Raw genomic sequence first — 23145 nt, forward strand, 5'->3', positions numbered from 1 at the left:
AAAAAATCTTAAAAACTATATGTAGCATAAAAGTTTTGTTTAAGAAGTAGACAATTTGAATGTGAAAAACAAGTGACAGTGAATGCTCAGAACGCAGGATTTTACACCATTTAACCTACAGCTTCTTGTGAGTAAGTTTTCACTCAGTTTTTTTTATCATTTCAATACGAAATCAGATCCGAGAACTGCGATTAGAATGACTAGAACTTTGAAAACAAGTAGCAATTAACTAAACATTTACATGTATAAAGGATGTAAAAGACCCCTCCCCTTTCACTAATTCTTGGATCCGCCTATGTGCAGTATTACTGAACGTAACAATTTAGGCGTGGAAATTATTTACACTTTTAAAATACACGATTACAAGATTTTCGTGTTAATTAGATACCCTCACGCCACATATACTATTCCCATAATTAGATACTTCATTAATTGATGATACTGACATCGCTTAATTAAACACCAAGCGTACCATTCTCAAAATTAGACAATTTATTAATTTGATGATACAAATAACACGTAATTAAACCTCACACATATGGTTTACAAAGGAAACGTGTGTAATTATATAGCAACATAGTTAGACTGATTTAACCGTGTCTCGGGACACGCCCTCACCACAGCTAGAATGCCTCCCATATACCTGTAATGTAGCAGAATATCGCAGAATCGCCTCCCATATACCTGTAATGTAGCAGAGTATTGCAGAATCGTTACCAAAGAATAAACGCGTAAATTTAAAGGTAAAATTGAAGACAACTAAACCCATTCATAATTCGAAAGTCCTCAACCCTGTAAAGCAAAGCGTAAGACAATAGTCCCAATCAGCTCGCTCCATTGATTACACTCATGAGTCACGTGGTTTGCTCTACGCAGTACCTCACTGGGGGAGCGGTGTGTATGGCCCAGTGGGTCGAAGGGCATGGGAAGGGGTTGACCCCCTCCCATTAGGTGAGTCAGGGGATCCTCCCCCGGGATAATTTAAAAAAAAGATTAATTTAAATTGGTGCTGTAACGTACAGGGGTCAACCAGCCAAGTGCTGATCACGCTCGCAGTTGCTTAACTTGCGTGATCAAGAAAGAGACTTGACCACATCACCATAAAAGCTAGCTCACTAGGGAGGCAGTATTGGCTTTCTCTTATACTGTCCGCTACAGTGCATTTTAATGCATTATCGACTGAAATTCTTGTTCTGTAGTGATAGAGGGAAAATATATTCTGTTGCCAGTGCACTCCACTCGTTATTATAACAGTGAGGGTATTTTTCTAAAGAATTAAATCAACTCATGTAGCTTATTCGGAGGGGGGGGGGGGGATCCTGAACCCAAGCACCTGTGGTTCTGTTATAATAACCAGTATAGGTATTTTTTCTAAAAGGACTTAACCTATAGAAGAATTATTTTGGACTTTAGGGGTATGCACGACGTTGTTGACATGTATTAGAAATATTTTCAACCAAAAATAATCATTGAATCAACTCATGTAGCTTATTCTGAGGGGGGGGGGGTGTCCTGAACCCAAGCACCTGCGGTTCTGTTATAATAACCAGTGAGGGTCTTTTTCTAAAAGGGCTTATTTTCAATTATTTTGGACTTTGGGGTATGCACGACGTTGTTGACATGTACTAGAAATATTTTCACCCCCCTCCAAAAAAATTAAATCAACTTATGTAGCTTATTCGGACGGGGGGGGGGGGATCCTGAACCCAAGCACCTGCGGTTCTGTTATAATAACCAGTGAGAGTATTTTTCTAAAAGGGTTTATTTTAAATTATTTTGGACTTTAGGGTATGCACAACGTTATTGACATGTATTAGAAATATTTCGAACCAAAAGAAAAAGAATTAAATCAACTCATGTAGCTTATTCGGAAGGAGGGGGGGGGGGTGTCCTGAACCCAAGCACCTGTGTAAAAGAACGGCGTAGTAAAGATCACAGTGCATTTTCCGTAAAGGGTGATATCTCCACAGTTGGAAGCTGTTCGCTTACGCAATGGCAAGTTCCGGTAAAATGGAAGCTGTTCACAGCGAATTGAAATTCACAAGTGTCCAGATTATATAGGAATAGGTGTTTCTACGGTAATGAAAATAAACTTAAGGCGAGCCAGTTGTGAAGGTAACTCTTTTGGTTGTATATTAATGATGTTTTACATGATTTTACAGAAATATTTACTAAGTACAATTTTTATTTTGCTACATAGGACACATTCTATCGCTAAACCGGGTCGGTAGGATATTATCATTTGTACGGCAGAACATTATATCCAATAGCAACACACGGATGGGTGCGGAATTTTAGTTTAAAGGGTGTGGACCAATTTTTAGAGGCAATGGGATCAGGGTGTAACTTTTAAAAGATTAAGCTGCATTTAAAAAAAACAATAACATTGATTTGAATTAAGAATCTTATATAATAATATTTATAATAATAATAATAATATTTATTTATTTGGCACCCTATATGACTATAAATAACCACTCTAAAGCACTGCACACAATAAAAATGACACAGCATGTTATAAACGCAGTAAAAGGAAATTATAATAGCATTAAGACAGATAACATCAAAACAATGCTAGAAAAACATCAATAATGTGAAGTAAGATTACTAGAATCTAAAAAATGATATGCATGAAAAAAGTTCCACGCCGTACAATCAAATGATATAAAATACAATAGTTGAAATAAATATACAATTATACATTTGAAAAAGTCATGTTAAAATGATGGTAAAGAAACCATTTAACCACCTATAATACTAATAATATGCTAGCTGCAATAATGTAGCCCTATCCAATTTTTTTTAATTCTGACGTTTTCCCTAAAAAAAAAAAAAAAAAAAAAAAAAAAAAAAAAAAAAAAAAAATCAGAGAGGGCTACATTATTGCAGCTAATAATATGCACGTCTAAAAAGATGTGTTTTTAACTGCTTTTTAAAAGTGTTCAAATTCTGACAACAGCAGGCAGAGAGTTCCAGAGTGTAGCTGCTGCCACATCCAATCGCCTGTTTCCACATGTGTAAGTTCGATATCTAGTTCTAACTAATGTCAGTGAATTTTCAGATCTTAGGGAACGATTCGGTTGGTAAACAGTGATCACCTCCTCCAAATATTTTGGTGCCATCTTCTGAATCACCTTGTATGCATAGAGGATAATTTTGTATTGGCTGCGTCTGTCAATAGGAAGCCAATGTAAAGAAATCAGCACTGGTGGTATATACGTTAGTTCTATTGGGAAGAAATCGCATACAGGTTTACTTTCAGTTTACTTGTTCTGCATAAATTATCAACCACTGTTCGAGAATAATTACGGTTTCCATGGTAATTAATTAGCTCACATACGCAACAAACTAATAATGATTCTTTTTATTCTTATTTCAAACAATAGGCCCAAGGGCCACATCGCTCATCTGGGTTACTTTGACCCATATCTTAAGACTTTCCATATATATTTGCATGTAAAACCTTAGTCCATATTGTGGCCCCAACCTACCCCTGGAGGCCATGATTTTTACAAACTTGAATCTGCACTATGTCAGAAAGCTTTCATGTAAATCGCAGCTCTTCTGGCTCATTGGTTCTTGAGAAGATGATTTTTAAATATTTTCTCTATTTATTCTCAAGTAAAACTTTGAACCCCTATTGTGGCCCCAATCTATCCCCGGGAGCCATGATTTAAACATACGTGAATCTGCACTATGTCAGGAAGTTTCATATAAATTTCAGCTCTTCTGACTCATTGGTTCATGAGAAGAAGATTTTTAAAGATTTTCCCGATATATATTTCTATGTAAAACTTTGATCCCCTATTGTGGCCCAACCCACCCCCAGGGGCTATGATTTGAACAAACTTGAATCTGCACTATGTCAGGAAGCTTTCATATAAACTTCAGCTTCTCTGACCCAGTGGTTCTTGAGATTGATTGAATATTGTTTTACATCCCTCTCGAGAATATTTCACTCATACAGAGATCTCACCACTCCCGGTGAAGGGCTGCAAAACTTAGGCCTATGCTCGGCGCTTAGGGACATTGAGCAGGGAGGAATCTTTATTGTGCCACACGTGCTGTGACACAGGACCTCGGTTTTTGCGGTCTCATCCGAAGGACGGCCCCATTTAGTCGCCCCGTACGACAAGCAAGGGGTATACTGAGGATCTATTCTAACCTGGATCCCCACTGGATGTGGTTCTTGAGACGAAGATTTTTAAAGATTTTCCCTATATATTTCTATGTAAAAATTTGATCCTTTATTGTGGCCCCAACCTGACCCCCCCCCCCTCCCTCCAGGGAGAGGAGGCTGCCAAGAAGCAGGTCAAGGGCAATGCCAAGAAGCAGGACAAGGACCCCGTCTCTCTCTCTCTCTCTCTCTCTCTCTCTCTCTCCGTGTGTGTTAGTTTGTCTTTTTTTAACGTGACGATGTCAATTTTGCGTAAATTTCACATACAAAATAACATATATTATATATATATATATATATACGTGACCCTCTCCCGGGTCCAATTTTTAGTCTGCACGCCAAAAATGAGCCATGCTACTAAACATGCTAACAAACTCTGTATATCAAATTCTACTGACTTGTCTTTTTTGAATGAGTCTCAGTGTATCCTTATGAAAATGAGGGGAGGGATCCTAACATGGTAGGTCTACATATAGCAAAGTATTTATATTTTATTATACGCAAATGCTGTAATATAATTTATTCATTGTATTTTGTACAATATGGTGTTGTTCTAATTTGTTCTTTGAAATATACTCCAACGTTACACTTGGATTATTTTACATTTATAAAATTTCAGGATTATCACAGCCGGGCTTGCTATCAAACAGAGATATCGACTATTTTTTTCCTATATACCGATTCAACAATAATGTGTAGGCGAGGGTCAGAACGACCGTCCCCCGAGCTTGAAATTATGAAAATGAATAATTATATCGGTCTACATGCCCCCCCCCCCCCCCCCCCCCCCCCCCCCCCCCCCGAGTTGGTAGAACACATATTTCATTTTGTCTATTTCCAATACATGTGTACTTCCATTTTTAAAATACCAAGACACGTTTGATTTGTCTATACCGACCACATAGTCACGAATAGTATACATCATTCCGTAACCAAGAGCAAAAATGCACATTTTCTGGTGTACATCTTCTACACCCTTTACAGGGCATGTGTTGGTAAATGCACCGAGAAATTCAATATCGCTGAAAAATGGTGAGACGGAAAATTTGCAAGTTTTTCTCTTCGTACATGTATATGTACATATATTTTGTTATGTGAAGTATATATATTAAGAGGATGGTCCAGTGTATTGTACAGTGTATGTAGTCATTTACAATAGTTTGTTGATTGATTGTATCTTGTTTAACGTCTCTCTCGAGAATTTTTCACTCATATGGAGACGTCACCAAGACCGGTGAAGGGCCTCAAATTCAAGCCTTTTCTCGGCGCTTACGGCATTGAGCAGTGAGGGTTCTTTAGTGTGCCACCCTACTGTGACACGGGACATCCGTTTAAAAAATAAGGTCATCTCCGAGGAACCTTGACATTCACACCTGATGCCAAGCGTTTGGCGATGGAACTGTCACTATCTGTTTTAACGACTTAGGTCTGCCGTGGCCAGTATTCGAACCCCGACCTTCCGCATGCTCGCCCCGAGCGCTCTACCTCTAGGTCAAAGCGGCGGTTGCAATTAATAGTTTAAAATCTATTTTCGTTTTCATATACTTTGAAATGTATTTTTAAAAAGAATATGAATACGTTTGATATTTCGTATGCAATCATAACAAATGTATTTTTGTACAAAAATATTCTTACATTTTAGTAATTATTTATTTTGAACTTTATTTGCTTTAAAATTGTTAAATCTCCAATGAGGACCTCATCAACTGCTGTAAATCCATATTGAATTTACATGTATTATGAAATACTGAAAGCGATAGTAACAAATGCGATTGCGCAGTGTCAGATCGTAAGTTGCGAATATTTCGCAAGTTAAGTTTACGATGGAAACTTAAGAACATGTTAGTAAAACAGAAGCATCGTATCTTAAATTAAAACGTACGAAATTCTTAAGTCAGAATTTCTTGCGTAAGATAAGAAGTTTAGTAAAACTCAGCCCAGAGCTCTACTGACGATGAGGAAGAGGATGAGAGGCAATCACCAACGCACAAGAAGTCTCATTGCAGTGACATGCAGTCAAGTCAGCAGTCCTGTGGCATGTAGTACAGTCAGCAGCAGTCCAGGATGCAGCAGGATCAGCAACAACAGCAATACAAAGGCCCGCCACAGCAGCATTATGTCCCTCAGCCTCAACAGTCTCAACCTCTGCATTCTCAAACCCAGCAGTCTCAGTCACGGCCTAGTAGCTCTAATAAAGAACCTGATTCTAGCAATATTGTCACCAGGGCTTTAGTGGCATCAGGCATCAACATGGACTCATCCCAGGTGAATGATAATTCCCTGATTGACTCGGTAAATATGACATTTGCCTCAGCGACAGAATGTAGTAGATCATCATCCAAGTGACTGTCTATATCATAATGACTGTTTGTATGTCATACTTACCAGTGTATATTGATTGGTTGTTTGCTGGTGATTTGTGCCATTGTAGTAATGTTTTATTATAATCTCTATTTGAAAATTGTCCAAACTATTTCTGTAAAATGGTACCGGTATATATCAGATAAAAAGATGATGGTTTAAATTTATAATTATAGACGGTGCACAGTTTTCTTTTTAATTTAGAATATGAATCGTTAAGTTAATATTTTGAAAGTTAAATGACAAGATGTCATTTGTATATAATAATGTATTGTGAGTTTTGTACAAAAAGTTGATAACTGATTAAAAAGTTCGGTAAATTTGAATATCATGCTTTGTTTCCAATCATAGATTTAAGATTGCGTTTTATTTAAAGTAGACATATTTATAGTCCCAAATAGTTTAACGTCTAAATGGTTTAATAGTCCAAAAAGTCTCAATTCCCAAACAATAATTTGAATTCCCAATTTTGTTTAATAGTTTAAAAGTAGCAAATATTGTGTAATTTCCAAATAGTTAATAAAGTCTTCAGCAGTAACTACAAGAATTTATTTTTATTTTTATTTTGAAATTTGCCTGCAGTTTATTGACATTATAACATCATAATTGTATATCCCTTTAAGTACAATAAAAATAATTTAAAACATATATAAATCTTTATTGTTATGGTGTTAGTTGTTTACACTTATAAACATTGAAACACAACACAATTCCAAATACAGACAAAAATTTATTTTACCATTTCCCCTCCCCACATAGTCTCTGGCATTTGACTAGGTTTCACATCTAGGGGACCATTCTATCCTGCCATGGAACACTTCCTACTTCAGAATTGCACCAGTGCTTCAGTAGGTTCCTGATCTTACCGTCCTTGTTCTGATTGTTGTTGCCCGTGACAATGACGGTGTCATGAAGATTGCGGCCTCTCCTCCATGCTCCAGGGACCGGGTTGCCTCGTATCTCATCATGTTCAATCAGGGCATTATTCATTACTGGGTAATGCATCCTCATCAAGTTGAGCAAGATACAGCAAGTCTTGACTATGAGTCGGGCTGTTGACGGCAAGTGGTTCATCTTGGAGGCTAAGATCTGGAATCTGTTGCTAATAATTCCAAATGCATTCTCAGAGACACGACGAGCCCTGGACAGTCTGTAGTTCAGGATCCTCTGCTCCCTGGATAGATCCCTCTGACCATAGGGTTTCATCATGTTCTTGGCCAGGCTGAAGGCATCGTCTCCCACCAGGAAATATGGTATGTCCACATTGTCATGGGGGAGAGGGTCTGGGTCTGGAAAGTTGATCGATCCATCCTCCACCAACTCCTTGAACTCCGAGTCGTTGTAGATCTGAGCATCACAACTTGACCCATAGCCTGAAATAACAGAAAGACAAAACAATATAAGTATATGCTGTACTTCATATTTGGGTATTTTTCTCGAACATCACCCATGCGCCACTCCGAGCACAAAGTTGTATGACAAAAGGGAGGATTGCAACTTCCTGATTGTAAACATTTCATTCCTATGTGGCAATATACCATCATCACCAGCATATGGCGTGTTTATGTCGCAGCTGATTCGGTGCTCAAAAGCGTATTCAGTATATGAAGACTTTCGCAGCCGCGCTAAGTAGCTGGCACGTAAGTTACTTGCCCAGGGTTTTGTTGACTTTAGGCTAAAAAAAAACACTTACGCAAGTTCCTCGGTCGTCATCAAGATCTTCTGCGTCATTACGGTGTCTCTGTTACTAGTATGACATGGGACATCTTTGACAAGTGCTACTGATTACCCTTTATTTTGAGGTAAGGAACTTCATGACGGGTGCCACATACTCACCCGTCACGAACACATGATTTCACCTCATGGTCTCCTGCCAGATTTTTGTTGTCATGTAGTTTTTGTTCCCTTAAGTACATTGTTTTGTCTTTGTGGATATTTGTCATTTGTTTAACTCTTCTGCACGATGCGAGGTATTCTATACTTACATACACGATAATAAAAATATTATGTCATACATATAAAAAGAATGTATCACACTTACCACCAACATCGCACCAGACAAATTTGTAGTCACTGTCCACTATAGCCAGCAGGATGATACTGAAGAAGCCCTTGTAGTTGTAATATAACGAGCCAGAGAGAGGAGGCTTTCTGATGGCCACATGCTTTCCATCAATAGCAGCCACGCAGTGGGGAAAATTCCAACGCCAGTAGAATCCATCAGAAAGTTGTCGCCATCCATCAGGGGTTGAAGGGGCTGTCATGACTTCATCTGCATACTCTTCACATATGGCCTGACACACCTCTCTGACCACTACAGACAGGGTGTTTTCAGGTACTCTCCAACCATACTGCATGTCAGAGTACATGGTGCCAGACACAAGATGACGGAGAGTAGCTGCCAACTTGAAACCTTCGTTCAGCGGCTCCCTGAACCAGGTGTGCTGCCTCCAGATTCTTCCTCTGACCCTCTCCAGGATTTCATCGTAGAGTTCAGGGGGCATGCAGAGAAATTTCCTGAAAGTCGACGGATCTTCTCTTCGGAGCTCAACCAACAGCTGATCAAAGATGCCAAAGGCCCTTCTTCTGGCAGGGTTCAGCCATGTCCTTCTCCAGATACGACGCCGTCTGAAGCCTCGTCTCCATCTGAAACGGCCTCTAATAAATTGGTGTAGGTTCAGCTGCTGGAGTACAACTTCATTCTGAGCCATTGCCAGTAAATACTGGACTCTCAGGCGGGCTGCATCTTCCATTTCACTTTAGAATCTTTAAAAATGTGAGTTGAAATATAAAACTGTGAAGTGCTTTTGAAATTTAGGCCATGAATGAAGCACAATCATGGTGATGGGCCTTTATATGTGAGTAACGTGGTGCGTGGCAGGTCCGAGAGGCTCAGATGGCACCAAATTTTTCGTCTGGTAACTCGCTCGTATTCGTATCAATTCGCAATCCATAGTTTGCTATAGTGACTCTTAGTCTTGCGTTCGTGTATGCATCGCTATTCAAATTTAGTAAAAGTTAGTCTTAGTTGCCCTTCGCATAGAAGCTGGCAAGCGAAAATACGTTTGTCATAGTAAGTCTTCGTTTATACACGCATGTCATATTTAGTCATCGTGTCGCTTCGTTTAGGGTTGTTTCGATATCGGTCCGTTTTGGCAACAGTGCGGTGAGGGACGATGCATGACAATAACACACGAACGATAAACGAATGATTATCACAGAGTAAATAAGAGATGCGAATTCAAGCAGATAATAGACGATTTTTCGATTCGTCGGGAAATTTTAAACATGTTCAAAATTCCAGCACGAATTTGAATAATCGCAACTGTTGGTTCAGAAAGTCAACGAAACGAAAAACGAAGGCTAGCTATAATTTACTATCAATTACCATGGAAAACGATTTTTTCAAAACTTTGATTCGCTAGCCATCGCAAGGCTTATTTCATGCAATTCGGTCTAGTGTGAGGCGGCTTTAAGATGTCATGGGACCTCACTCGTCTCAACGGTTACACCGTATACATATTATACTGTACATGTCAGGGATTTCAACTTATACAGAAAACTGCAGCCAACGATCGGCCACTGACCTTAGATTATAGAAATCAACATGTTTCTGTTAAATCCGTTGAATATCACTTTAACAGTATAAGTAGTACACGCTTGTGCATTCACTGGAATTCTTCTATAGTCCACTGACAAAGTCAAGTAAGCGTCACAACAATCGTAACTACTCGGCTATTTCCGTAACCGCAAACGCACATATGATGTAGATCGACGCCATCAAAATCAGTTACTAGGGCTGTGTTTAATATCCTAACGGCTATGTAGGTCTCTGTAGCGTTAATTCATACAGCGCGTTCAATATACCTAGAAATCTAGCTTAGCAGCTATGCTAGCCGCTATAATCTTGAACGCAGCCCTAGTGTACATAAATGTAACTATGACGTTACACTATGGAACGCAAGCTTTCAAATGCATCTAAGATCATATCACACATATTTAAGGTATTCTACCATTACAAATCTCCACTTATATGTTTATGTAATGTAATGAATAAGACATTAATGGACTTAATTTGTGGTGAAAATCTAAATAACATATACAGAGATTCAGTTCTGGGCTTTTAATCTTATCCACGGGCACTGGTATTAAACTGATGATAGTAACGATCGTTGCTATCATCCCAAGATGGCGGAAGGAAATTCCGGAAAGACCACATTTACTAATTATATCTATTTGTATTGTTTATTTGCGAATGATATGTAGGTAAGAAATATCATACACTAGCAACAATTACGAGCAGGTGTTATTTTATCTTTTATACGGCTCATATAAACAGAAAATTCGTCGTTAAAAAACAGTGAGGATGATAGTAACGAAACTTTTACGTTACTATTATCATTCATTTCTGTTACTTTATCAGTTTAATACCAGTGACGGGTGCGTTTCCGGCGAAGAAATACATCGATTTGATGCAATTCTTGCGCCGATCCACGTCCGAGTCTACTTACATGTACCAGTTACGCATTCGGCAAACTTCTGCAGATTCCGATAAACACCGGTACCCTACACCAAGATGGAATCGACCGAGGTGACCCAGGTGACCAGTTTCGGAGAAGGACGAGCGCGTGATCTGATTGACGTCACAGTTGTTAACGATAAGCTGAAATAGTACAGTGGTGTACACAATCGTAACTACTCGGCTATTCCCGTAACCGTAAATGAACCTCGTATGTGGATCGACGTCATCAGAGTCTGTTACCATGCATACACAAATATAACTATGACGTCACAGTCGTGCATTACAATATGAAACGCAAGCTTTCAAATGCATCTCAGATATTATGTACATATCTATGGTATTCTACCCAGGCGCGGATCCAGAAATTTTTTCCAGGGGGGGGGGGGTGTTTGTTTTGATGTTTTCTGCCACACTCAACAATTTTTCAGTTATGTGGTGGCGCCCAGTTTTTATTGGTGGAAGAGAGAACCCAGATACAATGTACCTGGGAAGAGACCACCGACCTTCCGAAAGTAAACTCGGATACTTTCTCACTTATGGGGGGGGGGTCGAACTTTTTCACAAAATCGAACCCGTGATATAATGTTCAACACTTTATTTTCCAACTCTCGAAGGAAACGCTCTATATAACCATTGCACCACGCGGGCGACCTTTTTGTCGTGTATTGATGTTTTCTGGTAAGAAGTGTTATTTAGGTAAAGAGACTTGACTGAAATAATCTTCGTTTTCCTTGTCTGATAAATGATTGTACTTTCCTTTTGGTCAATTTCTAATGAATGGTAAAGATGCATTAGTGCATGCCCAGTCAATATGTCCTCTTGTATAGTACTGCGCATGTAACTCTTGATACGTCTTAATTCAGAAAAGGATCTTTCGACCTCACATGTTGTGATAGGTGAAACACACTCAATGTGAAGAAGAATTTTCACTTTCCGGAAAACGTTCCCATCTACAAAGTTGAAAAGATTGCGCAGATTCATATCGATTTGTGAATTCAGAACGGGTTAGCGAGCACCTTCTATGATATCTTTAATTCCTAATGATGGCGACGAATCATTCTACAGCACACTACGATATCTACTAATGGAGAAGTTTGATGTAGAGAAAACCACTTTTGTCATTCGAAAGGTTTCTATTTTCTCCCATCCGTATTACATTTAATCTGAACGGTGTGTTTATTGACCGATAATTGCGAACTCCTCCTATTCACACAGAGAAAATTTTAATGGACTACACTTTGTATCTCGGGTTTTTATTTAAACATCAATAATTTTTCTGTGTCTAAACACTCCGTATTAACTGAGAGATCATGCTTTGGTATCCCTGATAATGTCAGTATAAATGTTTCCCAGTGAGATGAGTCTTTGTATGTGTGTAATATCTCTTCTTGTCCTTCCATTCTCCAATGGCCAGAACATTGGAAATCTGGACAAGGAAACTGCTTTACAAAACACGATTTTCAAGGGATATAATCGTTATCGTAAACCGGTGGTGAATATTACCACCAATGTTCCGTTTGGGATGCATATTTCTCTGTTCAGCATAGAGAAAGTGGACGAGAAGTCGCAGACATTTTCATCTGTTATCTGGATAATGTATAGTTGGGTAGATGAGTATCTCCGGTGGAATACATCAGAATATGAGACTGAATACCTCCGGGTTCCAGCCGAAAAGGTATGGGTTCCGTCTATTTGTGGTGTTAACGAGCTTGCTGGTAAGATGTGTATGACTTATGAATCTGTAAAAGAAAGTGAGGCTTTCATACAATACACGGGGATTGTCGTCTTGCATAACACCGTTAAAAGTACCATTCAGTGCAAAATCAATTTACAGAAATATCCCTTTGATGAACAGACTTGTACTTTTGAATTTATGTCATTAATATCAGCTATACACCATTTAGAAATGAATGAAAATTATTCCTCGCTCATTACATCACACACAGTATACAATGGTGAATGGAGTCTGGTGTCTGCGGAAAAGAACATTCTAGGAATGACAGGTAAAAGTAACCAATCTCAAGATTACTTTCTGGATTTCACAATAAGGATACGAAGACGACCTACGATGGCAATTCTTACGGTAATGTTTCCCATCATCATTCTGTCTATCATGAACATTTTCTGCTTCGTGCTTCCTATTGCAGCGGGCGAAAAAATTGGTATGTCTATGGCTATTTTCCTGACCTTTGCGGTGTACGCTACCCTGTTGAGTGAAAAAATGCCGTTGTCCGCCGAAAACATTTCATGGTTCAGTATCTATGTTTCAACACAGGTCATTATCAGCGCCCTCACGGTTGTATTGCAATCTATTCTGCTTCGCATTTACCACCAGGATCCACAAACTGATCGGTATGAGAGAGAAGTTGATATACGTGGACATCATCTGAAGACTACTGTAGAAGGAGTAAAGAAACGCAATCCCTATGTCGAGTCAACAGATCCTAATACAATTCAGAGACGAAGCAATAACAAAATTGCCTTGAGAACGGAAAAGATATTTATGATATGCACTATTTGTATCAATATTGCATCGCTTGGTGTTCTGTTTGAAAATATTTTGTAAGAAACGGTGTGAAATATTGTAAGTTCTAAACCATCTGATAATTGAAAGACATGATGGACAATTTTAATTACGAATTGTTTGTCTTTACATACATTTATATAGAGAAACGGATGGGAAATCAAGTTTAAACATTTATTTTTTCTTCCAATGAGATGTATTGATGAAAAAGTGAAGATAACGAACAGTGACTAATATCGTAAGTTCCATATATTGATTGATTAAATATTGTTTCACGCCCCTCTCGAGAATATTTCACACATATGGAGACGTCACCATTGCCGGTGAAGGGCTACAAAATTTAGGTCTATGCTCGGCACTTATGTCCATTGAGCAGGGGGATATTTATCTTGCCACATCTGCTGTGACACGGGGTCTCGGTTTTTGCGGTCTCATCCGAAGAACCGCCCCATTTAGTCGGTTCTTACGACAATCAAGGTAATACTGAGGACCTACTCTAACCCGGATCCCCACGGGACTAAGTTCCATATGTAAAACTTATACGGTACCAATTTTGATGCACTAGATGCGCATTTCGACAAATAATGTCTCTTCAGCGATGCTCAACCGAAATGTTTGAAATCCGAAATAACTATGAAGTTTTAGATCTAAATATAGCCAAAAACAGCGTGCCAAACAAGTGGAGCCAAATTCGTCCAAGGATAAGAGCTATGCATGAGGGAGATAATCCTTAATTTTGAAATGAATTTCTAAATTTTATAACAGCAATTAAATATACATCCGTATTTTCAAGCTAGTAATGAAGTACTTAGCTACTGGGCTGTAGAGATCCTCGGGGACTAACAGTCCACCAGCAGAGGCCTCGACCCAGGGGTCATAATGTAAAACTTATACGGTACCAATTTTGATGCACCAGATGCGCATTTTGACAAATAATGTCTCTTCAGCGATGCTCAACCGAAATGTTTGAAATCCGAAATAACTATGAAGTTTTAGATCTAAATATAGCCAAAAACAGCGTGCCAAACAAGTGGAGCCAAATTCGTCCAAGGATAAGAGCTATGCATGAGGGAGATAATCCTTAATTTTGAAATGAATTTCTAAATTTTATAACAGCAATTAAATATACATCCGTATTTTCAAGCTAGTAACGAAGTACTTAGCTACTGGGCTGTAGAGACAAAATAAACAGTAGGACACACATACCAAGAGGAGTAAACGCACCCTGTTGACTGGTTATATCCGTTCCGGGCCCTATATCTCGATTTCATTAATAAACGGCTAGTGTGATCGGTCGACAGTGGATGCTTACCCCTCTTAGGTACCTGATCTTACCTCTGATACCTTTGATAACCTTGCTCTCAAGCTTTCTTCCCTGGTAAAACGAAAACGTAGTACCCTTTCTCCATCTAAAAACGATCTAATAGATGATTTGAAGTTTCTTCCTTTCTCTTGAATATTTCTAAACTAGTTTTATTTCATTCCTACAATTCTCTCCCTGATCTAAAATCTCCACGACTCTGGCTATGGTTATGTCTTGTTTCTATTCTTTCATCCTGTCAATAACTGTATCTGTTAAGGTATCATCCAATAGAAAATTCTGCGATATAGTTTCTCAATTAAAATATCTAAAGAGGCTGTTTTACAAATGCCTTAAACTGAACTTGAAAATAAACAAAATTTCCTAGAAAGAGCACCTATATAAGAGTAAAACATTTCTGGTTTGTAGTAAATGTTGAAATTGTAGTTTGCTGGTGCCGAAACCCTATGACATTGAAGTAAAGAATTTAAAGGTTGGAATATTTGAGAATAATTTTAAATACATTTACGGTAATAACCCGAGAATCCAAAGAGCTGTCGCAATTCTGTGATGTTCTGTGGGGTTTCGCAGTCCTTCACTGCTGATAAGTTCTCGGGATCTACTGAAATTCCATATGTTCAAACAACTTGATCTTCATATGTGATTGGAGTCATAATTAGAAGACTTAAGTTTCACAAAACCTTACATTTCCTTCAGAAAATGCTGTCTTTGGATTGTATTATTCAGTTATTGTAATTTGCCAATATCCTGAACGCAAAGCAAGTTTAGAAATGAATTTACAATCTGATAAAGTATCCACAACATCAAATCTGGGTAGTATATGAACATCTCTCAGTATACATGTATTAACATCTTTCCTTGTCCTAGAATTGGAAATGTTGTAGTCTATACAATACCTCAGACTACCGTATTTTATTCTGATAGCACCACAGGAAAGTGGACCGTCTGATTCTTTAATTACCCCTGCTTCCAGCATATTTATTGAAGTGTTGCCGAATTTCATCGTACATAAAGGGTATATCATCCTCTGACACAATATGGTGCTCTACTAGCTTTGTTTCCTGTCAGTCATTAGCATTTCGGAAAAAAGACATTACTCCATTTGAATAAAATATCTTATAAAAGATCGTTCTATTCAGTTGTCATGTTCAACAAAGACGTATAGACTAGAATTAAAAACAAATATACAGACAAAAGGGGCTGTATAAAAATGATATTGTTTCCCTTTAAGCATATAATGGCTTGTTTGGAAGATAGAGTGAGATTAGACATCACATTGATACATATCGTATTTTCTTTTCGTTTGATTTACGACCTTACGCATGGTCACAACGAGACGGCAATAGCTGTGTCACGTGATCTGTCACGTGATCTGAGTTTTTAACGTTTCATCAGAAAGTCCCATCATTGAATGCGTCATTACCTATCTCTGTGTCTTAGGTTTGGCGCGGCTAGTTAGGGAACGAGTGGAACTCGAACCGAACATGATGCTAAACATCTAATCACTAAGTCACTGCAATCAGTACTGTTATAATTTTTTGTCATGAAATGCTTCAAATGATATCACTCATAATCTGACCTTTCAATTACGATTGATATTACTGATAATTTCAGTCAGTAACACTTATTATCTGATCGTTAAGATTACAATCAATATTACAGATAATCTTATTGTTAAGATTATAATTGATAATATGGTCGTTAAGATACAAGAACTGTTTTTGATAAACTGAATGTTAAAATTACAAGAGATATTATTGATAATCTGATTGCTAAGATTCCAAGTAATAAGCTAGTTCTTTAGATTGCAAGCAATATTACTGATAATATTGTAGTTAAGATTAGAAGTTATATCACTAATAATCTGGTCGTCAAAATTACAAGTAATACTCATGATGATTTAATCGATTATATTACAACTGATATTCTGATCATCTATCTCATAATTTCTGATAATCTGATGTTATGAATATATAAGGCAGTGATTAAAACGCTAGGACGCACGCGTACATGAATACCATACACAAATCAAAAGGAACAACTTGTCACAGATAAGTATATATATATTTTGTAAAGATCCATACTCCAGAACAAGATCGTCCCATGCTTTTAGTTTTCAATCTTCATGAAAACGTGAATATAATAAACAGTGATCAATGTCATAAATCCCATAAAGAATACAAAATTAAGAGTTGGGCAAACACGTAGCTCTGGATACACCAGAAGTGGGATCAAGTGCCTAAAAGGAGTACATATCTCCTGTCAAAAGGTCACACCCGCCGTGAGACTTGTAACTGGATCAGCTAAATGAAGTTATCCGTAGTCAAAATCAAACGGAGCTTCGCAAAGGAAGCAGACAATGAGATCAATGGATGACGACCAGATGGGAAAATATGATTAGATTTAATGACATGGCATATTATTCTTTGTCATTGGTACCCAGAATAAATACCGAATATCGATTTCCTCCGAGGTAGCAGTATTTGCACAGTGATGTAAAGTCGTAAGAATGCATCACGAAATCGTGAACAGGGCAACCACTGATCCCTGGAGACACTAAGGGTGGGATAAGGAGCCTAGAACTAACCACTGATCCCTGGATACACTAAGGGTGGGATCAGGAGCCTATAACTAACCACTGATCCCTGGAGACACCAGGGATGGAATCGGGAGCCTAGAACTAACCACTGATCCCTGGAGACACAAGGGGTGGGATCAGGAGCCTAGAACTAACCACTGATCCCTGGAGACACCAGGGGTGGGATCAGGAGCATAGGAGGTGTAAACACTGATCAATTTTTCCGTGATCCCTAAATCTTTTTTTTTTTACGAAACCGTTCCTTGATTTTGGTGAATCTCTACATTCCGTTGTGACATTTTTAAACATTAAAAAACACAATTAAAATCAGTAATACGAAGAAGAAATACCGTAAATAGTGAAAACAAACCAAATAGTTTGTATATAAAACGCCGCCATGTATCTAAACATTGTAGGATGTTAAAACACATAGATTTTGCTTTCAGTAGATAATTGGTTCACATGCACTGTTTAAAATGTAAATTGCTTGTTGATTACAATGAATCGATTTTTTTCTTCTGAATTTCAAAACCCTTGGTAAAGGTACATTTCGTAAGTTAATAATAAATTATATTCTGTTGTTCAGAATAAAAAAACCTAGATGTCCCTATGTCGTGGAGAGGGTTTGACATTAGCTAGATCAGGAAAGAATAAATACAAATTATGTATTGAGAAATTAGAATGTTTATTTTTACAATACAAGTCTTAATACATATATTTCATGTAAATTATTATAGCAACGTCTCCAAGTATCAAGGCCCATAATGTCATACGTGTAAAAACTCGTATGGCTTAAAGTTTTGTTCAGTTTGTGAATCCAGCGATCGATTCACAAAAATGTTATACACAAATAGCCTTTGTGTTGTCCTTCCAGGTCGGATATTTGAAAATCCGACACGAAGACTTTTCATGAAATGACCCAGTCTACGAGCGTATGTTCGGCATGAAAACTAGTGTTTGGAATTTACACATTTTTTTGCAATCAAAACGAAACGCAGCTTCAGCATATCCATATGAACATTTATCCCAATTAGTAACATTCAATTATTGTAAATCAAAATTAAGAATACACGTGTAATTGTATCTCAGTTTGGTATACATGGCGTTTCATTTGCGTTTTCCACAGAAAAAATCATGCTGGGGGTAGGCTTATTGCTGAGACCAGACAATTTCTTATTGAAATTTGTCGCCTGAAAGCTGACAGAGGAATTTCTTCTACAATGGTAGACTAAATCTCTTGCGATCCATGATATTCTGACAGACGAAATTACGATCAATGGCATTCTGCTAAAGAAATTCCTTGTTATCATTGTTAGTTCAAGTCAGCATTTCGCAAATGCTATGGTCGTTATATGATCTAGTTTGACAATGCAACCTATCATTTGGTCAAATGCTGTCTGACTTTCAAACCGATTGTTAGGCGTCCTTGGCACACTGATTTTGAATACAGATTACTAAAGTTTACCTGGTTAAGATATAGGCCACATGATTGGTGTGACTGGTCGACAGGGATGCTTACTCCTCCTAGGCACCTAATTCCACCTCTGGTATGTCCCAGAGTCCGTGTTTGCCCAACTCTTTATTTTGTATTCCTTAAACAAGTTTATAGATTGATCACTATTCCTTATCTTCACCTTGTGTTGTTAATAGTAAAGATCATCTAATAAATTCCATAAATAATGAAAGAAATACGTGACAGGCAAACACAGCAGGTGGGATCATGTGTACAGGTGGATTAAGCGTCTCCTTTTGACCGGCCACATTCATCGTGAATTCTATATCTTGATCAGATATATGGGATACTCTGTAGTCGGAATCGGTATGTAAAGAAGGATTCAATAGTGTATATAAAACATATCAGACAGCATTCGACCTACTTCCCACATGAATACGAAATTGTCATTCCCACAATACCATGGAACGTGTCATATTCCTTTTCCAACAGTCTGTGTGAATTCCCATGGACATAAACTGTGTCTTTTTAGCTGATCTGTTTTTTGCATTCTGACGAGACATAATTTTTCATAAGCTACAGTAGAAGAAATACTCCCCTGTTGTAGCCTCATCTGGTCACTTAGATATATCGACGTTTTATCTATTAACCATACTCATTTTCATGAATTATCGACACGATGTATACCAGTGAACTAAAAATAAGTGCAAGCATGGCGTCTTCCATTTCTACTTCGTATTTTAATAATTTATTGAAGATAGATGTCAATGGAAAATAAGCAACACAACTTAATGACATACGAGGTGACTGGAGCTACTCCACGTTTGCCCTATGTCCGGTTTTGTATTCCCCCCAAACCACAAATCCTGGATCCACCCTGTTATGTCCCTTGGCTGTCATATTTTGTAAAAACCCATAGAATTCTCACAGTAACCTTTGAAACTACCTGTTTTATAATTTTGCCATTTGCTTTGCTTTGGTTTTGGTTTTAACATATTTTATTGTCTAGAAAGACCTCTCCTATGTGACAATTAAAAACACAAAATATGTACAACAGAATTAAACGTGAATAAGATGATCTTAAAGCAGTCAAATTATATCAAGATATATGCATATACAAAATTACAAAGTACAGCTAAACAAGTTTATTTTTCTTCATTGTAATGGACAAATTATTTCATGCTACTGATTTTGATATTGGGCGCATTCAATCCATAAATTATTGTTTATAAGCAAAATCTACGCTTTATAATATAAATGTTACGCGTTTATTCGAACGTTTTGAGTTGATTCGCGAAAATTACATGTTTATTCGCGACAGGTACGCGTTTATTCGCAAAGGTTTCGCGTTAATTCTCGAAAGTTTTGCGTTAATTCGCGAACATTTCGCGTTATAACGCGAAAGTTACGCGTTTATTCCGAAAAGTTTCGCGTTATAACGCGAAATTTAAAAAAAAAAATTCAGCTACGAAAAGGAGCTCAATGGGCTTTCGTAGAAACGCGCGTCATTTACCACTGTAACAATTCTGTGCGAAATACAGATCCCGATTCGTTACAGGAGAAATGTTGAGAATCAATCATCGACGTTTAGAGTCATTAATGCTTACAATTGAGAGCTGAATATTCTCTTCTCGCAGCTATTGTTTAATTAGACATGATGTACATTAAACAGATAACGTTTCTTTTTAAATGTCCGTTATCTTCATGTGTTTTTGTACCTTTTATTTCTCATTATAACAAATTTATTTAGAACCTAAAACATTTTATCTCTTTCTAAGTGTGCTGAACAATTATTTGATGGTGCATCAGTCCTGTGTTTGAATGGGGCGGGGAGTTTTTCAACACATTCATTTCGGAATAAATGGAACTTTTGTCCTATTGAAATATATACATCAATCCCAGTGTTTGTCTAGCGTAAAAGCATCACCCTATGTAGAGAATTAGATGAAAATACATTAGTGTTAATTATGTGTCTGACAGTAGAATGACAGTAAAACATACCGTTGTTATTTGACCTCAGATGATTAAACAATCGGTTGTTTGCTATAGATGATATAAATAATCTCTTGTATAGGGAAGAAGTCATCGATCCTCACTTGTATCAAACCCGCGTCAAACCCTAGACATAAGGATATGTGCTCCTTCCCCAGACGCTTGGCATTTAGATGGTTGGTTGGTTGTATAATGTTTAACGTACCACTGGAGAATCTTTCACTCATATGGAGACGTCGCCATTACAGGTGAAGGGCTGCAAAACTTTGGTCTATGCTTGGCGCTTATGGCCTTTGAGCAGGGAGGGATCTGTATCATGCCACGCCTGCTGTGACACAGGATCTTGATTTTGCGGTCTCATCCGAAAGACCGTCCCATTTAGTCGCCTCTTACGACAATCAAGGGGTACTGAGGAGCTATTCTAACCCGGATCCCCACGGGACCTCGGTATTTAGGAGTGAGAATCGCAGGTCTTTCGAATAAGACCTGAATGAATAAATATATACGAAAATTGCGACATGAAATCTTTGATTTTAAAAGGCGAGGAATTATGGGAGCCCCAACCTTGAGTTCACATGATTTTATAATGCCGTGTATTTCAAGCAAACCCTTTATCATATATAGAATAAACGATGGTTATCACCAATTCATCATCAATATCATTACTGAATTAACTGGATTTTTAAAAAATACACACATGTAAGGAATTTAAAGGATTACATTCAATGTTGTATGTATGTCCGTCACCTTATCCTTATTATTGAAAGTACTTGCATATGAAATAGTCTTTTTGATTTTGAAAGATATAGATCTATTTTGTTCATTCATGAATACGAATTTCAATTCTGCTTATGTTTTAAAAAGAGGGAGATAATGTCATGACAGATTAGGGTGCTATATTTACATGTAAATACACCCTGCTTCATTGGTCCTGACCATTTTTATTCAGGTTTTATGGCATAACATCTAAATTAGGTTAAATATTTACATAGAATACCAAAAAAAAAAAAAAATCAATAGTTGCCAAATTATCAGTCATTTCATAGCTCAACATTTTGCAAGTTTAAATATTTTTATACATGAGCTTTTATTTGCATGTAAATTGAATGTTATCTCTATTTTGATTTTCCCTAGGTAACAAATCAAAGTAAGCATGCAAGATGAAGATTATTTTGGACTTTATGGGTATGCAAAACGTTGTTGACATGCATTAGGAATATTTTCAAGAAAAAAATAATTAAATCAACTCCTGTAGCTTATTCGGAACCCCCTTCCAGTGTGTGTGTCCTGAACCCAAGCACCTGTGGATGATCTCATCAAAACCGGAACAGACGGTGTGACGTCAAAATTATTTACTTTTGTGGTCTTGAATACAAAAGAGTTACACATCATGGCAGCCTCTATAGATCGCGGGAATTTCAATTTTTGACACATTCAAATTAAAACTGAAGCTTATCTAGGCCAAATATCAACATAATTGTATGACACATCTTTATCATATGATTAATCTTATCATTTATCATGTAAAACTCTTTTGGGTTGCCTTTACCTTTAAGAGAGTGATCACTGTTCGCTATCTTCACCTTTCATGTCAGATGATCGCTTTTTGTGAAGAAATATCAATGGAAGAATTATTGTCTGGCAAGATAATAAGTACTTAATCACCAACATTACATATTTAGGTGCCCGCTTTGAGGTTAAAGAGTGTTTGAAATAATTAAATACTGGTGTTATATCTGAAACATAAAATATAGACCAATTTTCATTGAATTTATTTTTGTGACAAAAAGACAGCTTTAAGGATTTCCCTTTTTCTAATTTACCTTCATTTCTAGATAAACTAGTGTTTTTTCCTGAGAATGTAGAACTATTGAATTTGAAATCATCAATAAGTATATTTCTAAACGCATTTATTTTCCAGCTGTCCATATTCAATGGAAATAGTGAGAGAGAATTTTGATTAAGAGTAGCAGTAAAGAATATGTAAATGATGTCAGGTAGATATCACATTAGAAATATGACTTATTTCAAAAAGTGGTTCTTTTAGTAAAAAAATCGAAGCTTCATTTTATGATATACTTGTGATCCGTTCTTGAATTAAATTGTCTGCTTTGACCCAAAAGACTACAGATGGGGAAATATGTAATCAAAGAGCGATAACTCAAAAGAAAAGTGACAATTTATTCTCCCACACTCACAGTGTGTGAGTGATGCAAG

General features: G+C 37.4%; 1 protein-coding gene across 1 annotated transcript; it reads right to left on the reverse strand.

The window, feature by feature from the left end:
• Positions 1 to 7324: 7324 nt before the first annotated feature.
• On the reverse strand, positions 7325 to 9291 carry LOC130051101 (putative nuclease HARBI1). The gene is made up of 2 exons (XM_056152451.1): positions 8580 to 9291; positions 7325 to 7911 (listed from the first exon to the last, which is right to left on the reverse strand). Exons 1-2 carry the CDS (start codon positions 9289 to 9291, stop codon positions 7325 to 7327), a joined length of 1299 nt encoding a protein of 432 aa, XP_056008426.1.
• Between the last annotated feature and the right edge of the window lie 13854 nt (positions 9292 to 23145).

Source organism: Ostrea edulis, chromosome 10 (genome assembly GCF_947568905.1).
Source record: "Ostrea edulis chromosome 10, xbOstEdul1.1, whole genome shotgun sequence".
Lineage (NCBI taxonomy): Eukaryota > Metazoa > Mollusca > Bivalvia > Ostreida > Ostreidae > Ostrea > Ostrea edulis.

Excerpts from the sequence above, each read along its gene's own strand:
- LOC130051101 (XM_056152451.1), bottom strand. The coding sequence starts at position 9,291 with ATGGAAGATGCAGCCCGCCTGAGAGTCCAGTATTTACTGGCAATGGCT. Across the intron at positions 7,912-8,579 it reads TGTCTGGTGCGATGTTGGTG|GCTATGGGTCAAGTTGTGAT; the intron begins GTAAGTGTGATA and ends CTGTTATTTCAG.